Below are 11,439 nucleotides of genomic sequence, written 5' to 3' on the forward strand. Positions count from 1 at the left end.
GCCGGTCCCTGAAGGCATTCAAAATGCAGCTTGTGCATTCACTTTGTGATATGGCTACTGTGGATGAAAGCGGGGAGACAAGAATGTTTCACCAAGAGTGGTTACTCCTAATATGAAAAGCAGGCCACTCCCTGGTGAAGTTTGAAGGGAGCAAGAGAGGGTGTGTGGTGTACATCCGGAGTGGACACAGGGCAAATAGTGGGAGATGTGTAGGAACCTCCTTTGGGTGCTCTACGTGTTCTGTGCCACTTTGCAGAATGGGGCCGTGCTTCCAGAAGTTGTATGACATGTTGTAGGCTAAATGTAAACATTAAAGTGACAGTGTGAAATATGTATTTGTCCTACATGTCTTCTGGGGTAATTGGGTACTTTAAAAAAAATTGTGTTTTGTATCTTCTCTCAGTATCTGTCTGCAGTCACTGAATTCAAAGTAGGCTCATATCTCTACATTTGTAAATAGTCTCCGAATAGTTGTTTGCATTTTTACATTGTTACAGAAGTAAGAATCTTTGTCAGTCCAATAGCCTACTTTGTGTGGGTGCATTTGGAGTTCTGCTATAAATCTTTTTCTACAGTTGAAGTCAGAAGTTTGCATACATCTTAGCCAAATACATTTAAACTCAGTTTTTCACAATTCCTGACATTTAATCTGAGTAAAAATTCCCTGTCTTAGGTCAGTTAGGATCACCACTTTATTTTAATAATGTGAAATGTCAGAATAATAGTAGAGAGAATTGTTTATTTCAGCTTTTCTTTCTTTCATCACATTCCCAGTGGGTCAGAAGTGTACGTACACTCAATTAGTATTTGGTAGCATTGTCTTTCTTTTTTATGGCGGTTTTGGAGCAGTGGCTTCTTCCTTGCTGAGCAGCCTTTCAGGTTTTGTCAATATAGGACTCGTTTTATTGTGGATATAGATACTTTTGTACCTGTTTCCTCCAGCATCTTCACAAGGTCCTTTGCTGTTGTTCTGGGATTGATTTGCACTTTTCGCACCAAAGTGCGTTCATCTCTAGGAGACAGAATGCGTCTCCTTCCTGAGCGGTATGACGGCTGCATGGTCCCATTGATTTTCTGGAATTTTCCAGGCTGTTTAAAGGCAGTCAACTTAGTGTATGTAAACTTCTGACCCACTGGAATTGTGATACAGTGAATTATAAGTGAAATAATCTGTCTGTAAACAATTGTTGGAAAAATGACTTGTGTCATGCAAAGTAGATGCCCTCACCGACTTGCCAAAACTACAGTTTGTTACTAAATTTGTGGAGTGGTTGAAAAACAAGTTATGACTCCATCCTAAGTGTATTTAAACTTCCGACTTCAACTGTATCTACTACTTGTTGCATTTACTGATTTGTTGTAAATTTCTACATGTTGTTTGACTTTGTAGGATGGGGAGGCTTCAAGAAGTTTCATGGCATGTTGTCGGCTAAATGCAAACACTCATGTGACAGTGTGACATGAATTTGTCCTACAAATCTTTTAAGGAAATTGTCTCTGAACAATAGTTGTGTTTTTTTAAAAAAATATTCTCCCTTTATCTGTCTATGTAATACTTGTTGCATTCACTGAATTGTTGTCAAAATAGGCTACTGTATCTACATTTTGTTTCAGGCCAGGTCTGTACTAAATCTTGAGGTTATGTACATTTTGAAAGTCTCTGAATAGTCATTTGCATGTTAAGCATCGTTGTCAATGAAAGTCTACTTTGTGTGAAAATACTTTTAAAAATGTATATTTATAAGTATAATATATTATAGTTCATACATTTTGAGTGAGTAATTTAGTCAAATGTACTACAATTTAAATACACTAATTCTTTGTTGTTGTGTTGAGTGTGAATAGTTTCTTTTGATAGTGAGCGTCTTTACACAATGGAAGACAAAATGAGTGTTAATTCCTATTGACATGAATGTGGTGTCATACCTGGGGCCTCATCCTGGGGCCTGCAAATCACTACGGCCGCCCCTGTTTGTAGTACCAGTAGGAAATAGTGAGTGCATCGTTGTATAAGGAACGTGCAGTGCGCAGGAGACGTGAAGGGGAAAATCGAGAGAAAGAACGAAACAGCTGCTGTTGGATTCTTAATACCTGCATCCATAAGAACATCACAAGAAAAATCACACCAGAAGAGGAAAAGGGGACGCGGGAAATACAGATTGCAGGCATCATCGGTAAGGTGAAACCACATAAGTATGAGCGGACAGTAAATTGTTCCCCGAATCCATCATATTCCACTGTCATAGGACTGAATGCAGATCCTATGTGCGCCTGCAGTAGCACAAAGCGGAGGTTTGGAAACCAAATTGTGTCCAACACCAACGCTGAAATCGGATGTACAGTACGTATTGTGCCGTTTCATATTGACCACGGTTTCTAATCACATTTACCAACGATTCATTAATTACCTACCGGATCCAGATTGCTTGATGGGGCGTCGAAACAGTTTAAACTTTTAACCCAAGGTGTGGACTTCACGGAGGAGGAAAGTGTTGAGCCAACCTGCATTGGTCTAACCTGGGAGGGCGATAAGTAATCAGCAGCGACTCACCAAAGACTAATCTGTTCAAAACCTGAACTGCAACGGACGCGTTTGGATAGCAGATGATCCTGTGCGTAATTGTTTTATAGCGGACTCCTTTTCGGGTGAAGAGCTCTTTGTTGTGATTGAAGTGACATTAGCCCTCTCTTATTTTCATGGCTTTGGAGTGCAGTAGTAGGAACAGTATGTGGAGCGAGGGGACAGTGCATGATTAGTTCGTTACAGAACGCACTTTCCTCGCCTTATTTCCAGGTCCAAGATATTGGACACAACATAAGGACAATTGCTGCAACTACAACGAAGTCCTGTACAGAAATAGACTTTACATTAAACCCTTCAGATTATTTCTATCGCTGCTGCCATCGTAGTATGTCTGCACTCCGAAAGAAATTTGGGGACGATTATCAGGTAGTGACCACCTCATCCAGCGGGTCTGGATTCAACCAGCCGGCACCAGAGAAGAAGAAGAAGAGGCAACGCTTTGTGGACAAGAACGGGCGATGTAACGTCCAGCATGGAAACCTGGGTGGTGAAACCAGTAGATATCTATCCGATTTATTCACCACACTGGTCGATTTGAAATGGCGCTGGAATTTATTCATCTTCATCCTTACATACACGGTGGCATGGCTCTTCATGGCCTTCATGTGGTGGATCATAGCCTACATAAGAGGAGACCTTCATCGAGCCCACGATGACAAGTATACGCCATGCGTTGCCAATGTCTACAACTTTCCCTCCGCGTTTTTATTCTTCATAGAAACGGAAGCCACAATAGGATATGGCTATAGGTATATCACGGACAAATGTCCCGAGGGGATCATTCTCTTTCTTTTCCAGTCAATCCTGGGATCAATCGTTGATGCTTTTTTGATTGGCTGCATGTTCATTAAGATGTCCCAGCCCAAGAAAAGGGCAGAGACTTTGATGTTCAGTGAACATGCAGCTATTTCGATGCGAGATGGAAAACTAACTCTCATGTTCAGAGTCGGCAACCTGCGTAATAGCCATATGGTCTCCGCACAGATCCGCTGCAAATTGCTGAAAGTAAGTGGCACTTCTATGCCTCCATATAGCTCAACAATATTTGTGTATTAAAACGTTACAAAATACTTATTTCAGACGGTGTAATGCATTTGTTTTCTTATCGTTTAATTACGCACAATTAAATATTAAACACGGTTGGAAAAGATAATGAAATAAATCGTTATTAGAATGAAGTTATTATTATAAAGTGTATTATTCCCTGCTGATATAACTTTTTATTTTTTACTTTCTTTGCAAATGGGCTTACCAATGTGAATTAAAATCATAAAGCTATTAATTCCAGACACATTTAGTGGCAATGCTATAATGTTTACATTTTTATGAATCTAAACAATTTGATTAATAAACCTATAGACCCCATTTAAGTTGGAGCGCTATAGTGGTGGTAACTGGGTTAAACAACCTTTTATGTGGCTTGATGTGCCTGATTAGCTATAGCCCTCCTCATTCGATTGACTCACTCTGTCTATTTACTGATGATTGATCGCCTTTGATTGCTCACAAATTGTGGATGGCTGTCAGTATGGCTCGCTAGGTCGCAGTAGTTAAACTGTGTCTCTCTTTCAAACTCCATCTATGCACGCTTCCATAGTCTCGTCAGACGCCCGAAGGCGAGTTTCTTCCTCTGGATCAGTTGGAATTGGACGTGGGCTTCAGTACCGGGGCGGACCAGCTCTTCCTGGTCTCACCACTCACAATCTGCCATGTGATCGACACCAAAAGCCCATTCTACGAACTCTCCCAGAGATCCATGCAAACAGAGCAGTTTGAAATTGTGGTCATATTGGAAGGAATAGTGGAAACCACTGGTAAGTTATCACAAATACATAATTGTTCTTTCTTGCAGTATTATAGTAAAGACCATAGGCCTATTTCGTGTCTGTGCCCTGAGATAAAGTGGTGCGCTATGTTTGGCTCAGGCTAGAGTATATGATAGCAAAAATAAATGTGTGTTAGTATGAGTGTAATAATACAAGGATGAGTGTAAAGTGAATGTATAATGTGAAGTTGCAGGGTTTTACTCTAAGTGGCCAATGTTGACCCAGATGGGCTTGTCTAATGACCCCTGGGTGTTAGTGAATGTCATTGTTTGCATGATATTGGTTTTATGTGACACAGCTGGATACGTTTATAAATAATATGTTCTGATTTGATTTTCTGTATGCAGTGGAAATGGAAAAAAAAATGTAATTTGATATATAGTAAGTCAACATTGACAGTGGTGCTTGGTAAGAAATACAACTAAACAAGAATGCTGGTAAATTGAGTTATTTTAGAAATAATTGACTCTGTTTTTATGAGATCTCCTAAAACATATTCCAAAAGAGTTGATGTCTAGAGAACATTATTGCCGTTTTAAAATACAAACCTCACACTCTTCTGGAGGGTACAATGTAAATAAAAAATATGGTGATTTACAATTGTAAGGCAACCAGCTGCAATAGGATTGTGATTTTGCTCAACATTTGGGCATGTAGCTGAACCAACATGCATTCAATTTGAGAATTTATTGGACCTTGTTTGCTTATTTACCAGACTGCCTTGCGTTTCGAGTGAATGGTAGTTACCACCCATTACTGTATTTGTTAGCGACAGAGACATGGTTGTTGTATTCAATTGTTTTCAGTACTGCAGCCTTCACCAAGTGAGTGTCTAAGTGAATATGTTATATTTAATATTAAACTCTTTATGACAATACAATTACATTTATGATAAGGCCTTTTGAGAGCCTATTTACACCCCAACACAATGGTCTCAAACTCCTGGTTTACAGGCCACAGCAAGTCTGCAAATCAGATTATGCTGGCTTGCAAAGTGCTGTGCAATTCCTATTGGAATCCAGCCAGAGTGAAGATATCCAACAACTGGAACTTTTAATATCCCGAAACCTGCATATAGATTGATTCAGAGCTGTCGTTCTGCCCCTGAACAGGCAATTAACCCACTGTTCCTAGGCCGTCATTGAAAATAAATAAATTATTAAGACTTACCTAAATCATATAAACTGGAACAGCCATCTCAGTAACAGGTGCCATAAATCCAACTACTAGATTGGATTAGTTTAGAAAAAAATGTATGCTATGTTTGTGTAGGATAATATTAATCAACCAATCAAAGTACATGCACAAACACGGGTATTGAAACAAACAATTCAGAAAATCTACCTGCAAAAGAGCATGCAGAGCATGATGGGGAAGGTTGAGTTCTTTTAAGAAAACATGAATTTGTAATTTGCCTCAGCAGCCGTTTTCAAATTCAGCTGACTTCGAGCAGAGTTTGTTGAGTAAACAGAATTCAGCACATTCACTCAAATTCTAGTCCTTTTGAAGCCCACTCAACTCACATAATAATGCTGAATAAGCAATTGGTTGAATGTACTTTTTTTTTACAGTGTTGCATTCCAAAGGCAAACATGAACAAGCTGAGTGTGATGGGAAAGGGTTTTACTCAACAACAGTTTTCAAATTTAGCTTACTTTGAGAAGATTTTGTTGAATAAACAAACTTTAAACACATGAGCTCTAATTCATGTCTTTAAACAAAAAACTCCACTCAACTCACAGATTAACTCTGATTAAGCAATCGGTTAAATTTGTGCTTTTTGAAATTGGAAACATAAATTCAACAAGAACAGGATTGCCACACGTGATCATGGTGTGTAGGCATTTTCAAACTGTTCCCTTTGAGGGAGTTAATAAAAGGTTTTCAAGGGAGGGCCTTTAAGATTGTGGAGTGACATAACTTTTCTAGCAATCCTGGCTGACGCAGAACAGACCACTGCAGATTTACTTTAATCATGAGAAAGTAGGTCCTCTACTGTACGTACGTGGCAGTAGCAGACTTTACAAGTCATGCCATTAGATATCCACAAACAAAGTCAAACTGTACATCAACTAGGAAATATCTTCAGTCCTCAGATTTGATTCAGAATCCAAGCTCTTTTCAATATAGTTTATGTGTTGATCTGTAGCAACTGACACAGAACTCGTATAGTATATGAACATTTCATGGGGCTTTTTTATTTTATTTATGAGGGCTTACATAGGGATGGTATATAGAAAAAAAAAGGTGCAGAGAAATGACTATGATAAGTCTAACCTTACGGGAGCTGCCTTTTAAGATTCATCCTAAGAATTAGACATGTCTACATCTTCTCCCAATGTTTGGATTCGTCGGTGAGTCATTATCACAGAAGATTCAAGAATGCAGATAAGATTTCTAAAACTTTCACTTGGGAGGTAAAAGGTTCACATGCATCATATGCAACTGGATACAACAGCAGAATTTGACAGCACATTTTTACTATAATTGGATTTGAACACATGCTATATTTTCTCAATGTCAATGTTAAATCCAGCTAGCACTGTAATCTTGACTGGGCCAATACGAACGTACTGTACGTGTGGTATGAGGTTAAAGAACAAGAAAGAGATGACGATGTGAAAACAATATATGTGGTTCAAAATGTATGTACAGTAAAAGTCTAAGCCTCAGACGCTTTCATTTTGGTCCAATGTAACTCTGTTTCCATGGCAACCGCTCCTTGAGCATTCCGGATTGCAGCACTGCACCTAAACTTAGATTTTATTCCTATGGTATTGGGGGGGGGGGGGGGGTGAAACGGTTTTCTATCGCGTTCATTTTCTTGGCCCAGCTCTCTCACCCCGGAGTACTTCTTCATTATTAAGCTCATATTCACACAATGAGCTTCAAATCGTCGTCCCACCCGTTCATGATATCATCAACTCAAAGTCAGCAGCACATGACTTCCCATCTGTTAGATTATCAGAGTTTTGAACATAATCACTGCCTGCATGAGACCATTATACCGTGCATTTGGAAAGTATTCAGACCCCTTCACTTTTTCCACATTTTGTTATGTTACAGCCTTATAATAAAATTGATTAAATCATTTTTTTTTCCATCAATCTTCACACAATACACCATAATGACATGCATAGCAAATACAGGTTTTTAGAAATGTTTGCAATTTTCTTACAAATAAGAAACTGAAATCACATTTACATACAGTACCAGTCAAAATGTTTGGACACCTACTCATTCAAGGGTTTTTATTTATTTTTACTATTTTCTACATTGTAGAATATTAGTGAAGTCATCAAAATGATAACACATATCGAATCATGCAGTAACCATACATGTGTTTAACAAATCAAAAATATATTTTAGATTCTTCAAAGTAGCCACCCTTTGCCTTGACAGCTTTGCACACTCTTGGCATTCTCTCAACCAGCTTCAGGAAGTAATCACCTGGAATGCATTTCCAACAGTCTTGAAGGAGTTCCCACATATGCTGAGGACTTGTTGGCTGCTTTTCCTTCACTCTGCGGTCCAACTTATCCCAAACCATCTCAATTGGGTTGAAGTCGGGTGATTGTGGAGGCCAGGTCATCTGATGCAGCACTCCATCACTCTCCTTCTTGGTCAAATAGCCCTTACACAGACTGGACGTGGATTTTGGGTCATTGTCTTGTTGAAAAATAAATGATAGTCCCACTAAGCGCTAACCAGATAGGATGGTGTATTGCTGGAGAATGCTGTGGTAGCCATGCTGGTTAAGTGTGCCTTCAATTCAAAATAAATCGCTGACCGTGTTACCAGCAAAGCACCCCCACACCATCACACCTTCTCCTCCATGCTTTACATTGGTAACCACACATGCGGAGATCATCCGCTCACCTGCTCTGCGTCTCACAAAGGCACAGAGGTTGGAACCAAAAATCACAAATTTGGACTCAACAGACGAAAGGACAGATTTCCACCAGTCTAATGTCCATTGCTTGTGTTTCCTGCCCCAAGCAAGTATCTTCTTATTAGTGTCCTTTAGTAGTGGTTTCATTGCAGCAATTCGAGCATGAAGGCCTGATTAACGCAGTCACCTCTGAATAGTTGATGTTGAGATGTGTCTGTTATTGGAACTATGTGAATAATTTATTTGGGCTGCAATTTGAGGCTGGTAACTCAAGTGAACTTATCCTCTGCAGCAGAGGTAACTCTGGGTCCTTTCGTGTGGTGGTCCTCATGAGAGCCAGTTTCACAATAGCACTTGATGGTTTTTGCGACTGCACTTGAAGAAATGTGGTCGAAGTTCATGATCAAAGTTCTTTCAATTTTCCATATTGACTGACCGTAAAGTAATGATGGACTGTCATTTCTCTTTGCTATGTTGTGCTGTTCTTGCCATAATATGGACTTGATCTTTTACCAAATAGGGCTATATTCTGTATCCCACTCCTACCTTGTCAAAGCACAGCTCTAGGAATAGTCTTGTTGGTTCCAAACTTCTTCCATTTAAGAATGATGGAGACCCCTGTGTTCTTGGGGACCTTCAATGCTGCAGACATTTTTTGGTACTCTCAGATCTGTGCCTCCACACAATCCTATCTCTGTGCTCTATGGACAATTCCTTCGACCTCATGGCTTGGTTTTTGCTCTGACATGCACTGTGAACTGTGGGACCTTATATAGCCAGGTCTGTGGCTTTCCAAATCATGTCTAATCAGTTGAATTTACCACAGGTGGACTCCAATCAAGTTGTCGAAACATGTCAAGAATGATGAATAGAAACAGGATGCTGCCGAGCTAAATTTCAAGTCTCTTAGAAAAGGGTCTGAATACTTAAAATTTTCATACATTTGGAAAAAAAACTTTTTACTTTGTCATGTGATATTGTGTGTAGATTGATGAGGGAAAAAAATACTTTAATTAATTTTAGAATAAGCCTGTAAATAAACAAAATGTGGAAAAACTAAAAGAGGAGGTCTGAACACTTTCCAAATCTACTGTATGAGAGTATTATAACAAAAACAAAAGAGCAAGGCACTTAATTGAATTAAAATACATTTATTAGAATGGCATGTTAAATAGAACAAACATCAAACTCAGACACTTTTCAGCATATCCTCCGTGACGATGAGTAGAATGATACAAGAACTTAAAAATTGTGTAAATATTTCAAATTAATATAACAGATATAATTGTTGACTCCAAATGGTTTAGGTTTAGTAAACTGTTCGTTCTATGAATGTCAAGAAAAGTAGACTTGAAAGGATTGAGAAACAGTCTGTACTTGGGTTGCAAAATTCCTCTTACTTTCCCAAAATTCCCTGGTTTTCCCAAAATCCTGGTTGGTGGGTTCCCGGATTTCCTGCTTATTCCATCATAATACCAGAAATCTTCCAAACAGGATTTCTGGAGGAAGTCACCAGATTTTTGCAACTCTAGTCTATACACAGCTATTGAGAGTCATCATCATCAATGTCATGCCAGGGAACACTAAACTGAATCACCGAGGTGCAATCAAATTCACTTCACTGTATGTGCAGAAGTGAAATTGCTCAGACTGCAATTGCTTCACCACTCTTCTGTTCGAAATGTTACATGAATTATACATTGTAAATCTAACATGCAATTTTGTACTTTAGGCCAATTCTCCGTCTTAATTTGAGATCAGAAACAATACCATACTTCTTTGATCAGCTCAGTTAAAGGATAAACAGGCTGTGATGTTCATTTCATGGCAAGCTGGCTTTGAATATGTGATAGACTAGAGGAAGAATTCTGTCAGCAACACAGAGTTTCTCCCTCAGAAGTTGTGTGGCACTTGATTACCACAACACTTTGCAGCTCTTCATTTAAAAAAAAAAGTGTGAAGCACTTCATTTCAGTTGTGTGTTCACTCATCAATTATGTTTAGAAAAACATTGGCACATCAGCAGGAAATGAGCTTTATGAGTGGACTGCATACACTTAGGTTGGAGTCATTAACTCATTTTTCAACCACTCCACAAATTTCTTGTTAACAAACTATAGTTTTAGCAAGTTGGTTAGGACATCTACTTTGTGCATGACATAAGTCATTTTTTCCCAAAAATTTCCAAAAGATTATTTCACTGATATTTCAATGTATCACCATTCCAGTGGGTCAGAAATGTAAATACATTAAGTTGACTGTGCCTTTAAACAGCTCGGAAAATTCCAGAAAATCAATGGGACCATGCAGCCGTCATACCGCTCAGGAAGGAGACGTGTTCTGTCTCCTAGAGATGAACGCACTTTGGTGCGAAAAGTGCAAATCAATCCCAGAACAACAGCAAAGGACCTTGTGAAGATGCTGGAGGAAACAGGTACAAAAGTATCTATATCCACAGTAAAATGAGTCCTATAAAATCGACAAAACCTGGAAGGGCGCTCAGCTAGGAAGAAGCCACTGCTCCAAAACCGCCATCAACTGTACATGCTAATGATTGATGGGCTATTGGGAACATGCTGTGGCATTTACATGATGCTAAAGAGGTGTTCGCTAATATTTTCTGAACAAGTCCAGCCGAAAGCTGCAGTGGAACATTTTATTAGACCATTTTAAATGAGCAATTCCACGGGTTGTTGCATGGCAAGCTGACTTTGCATCTAGGCCGCTTTGGAAAAGATTCTTCCGGTTTTGAATATTTTAATACAACATTTTGTGACATCTTGGCCTGCCCGGCATTTACCAACAAAAACAGTCATTTCTGGTACAGCTGATTGTAGGTTACACCACAATGATGGACAAAACAAATCACTGAAAAAGAGAAAGCTTTGCTGTGGCAAGTGAAGCTCTTGAGTTGTACAGCAGTTCGTGCCTCTGGAGGCGAGCTGGAGGAAGTCTTCTGGTCTTTCATTGATGCCTCTCAAATGGCACCCTATTCCCTATGCAGGGCCCATATGGCCCTGGTCAAAAGTCGTGCACTACATAGGGAATAGGGTGCCGTTTGTGGACAGACACAGGCCATAACTAGTTAGTTGTGCATTGACGTGGCTAGTTGTCTTGGCTTCCTCTCTGCCCCCTCC

The 11,439-nt window shown here is 39.4% G+C and overlaps 1 protein-coding gene across 1 annotated transcript; it reads left to right on the top strand.

The window, feature by feature from the left end:
- The first annotated feature begins 2,048 nt into the window (after positions 1-2,048).
- Positions 2,049-5,233, top strand: LOC124016891 (G protein-activated inward rectifier potassium channel 1-like). Its single transcript, XM_046332232.1, has 2 exons — positions 2,049-3,589; positions 4,182-5,233. The coding sequence occupies exons 1-2, from the start codon at positions 2,750-2,752 to the stop codon at positions 4,512-4,514; spliced, it is 1,173 nt and encodes a 390-aa protein (XP_046188188.1). The 5' UTR covers positions 2,049-2,749; the 3' UTR covers positions 4,515-5,233.
- The last annotated feature ends 6,206 nt before the right edge of the window (positions 5,234-11,439 follow it).

This window comes from Oncorhynchus gorbuscha, unplaced genomic scaffold (genome assembly GCF_021184085.1).
Source record: "Oncorhynchus gorbuscha isolate QuinsamMale2020 ecotype Even-year unplaced genomic scaffold, OgorEven_v1.0 Un_scaffold_1071, whole genome shotgun sequence".
NCBI classification, from domain to species: Eukaryota; Metazoa; Chordata; class Actinopteri; order Salmoniformes; family Salmonidae; genus Oncorhynchus; species Oncorhynchus gorbuscha.

Bases quoted from the DNA above. Each gene is read 5' to 3' on its own strand.
- LOC124016891 (XM_046332232.1), top strand. From the start codon at position 2,750: ATGATTAGTTCGTTACAGAACGCACTTTCCTCGCCTTATTTCCAGGTC. The intron at 3,590-4,181 runs GTAAGTGGCACT...ACGCTTCCATAG, and splicing joins TCCGCTGCAAATTGCTGAAA to TCTCGTCAGACGCCCGAAGG.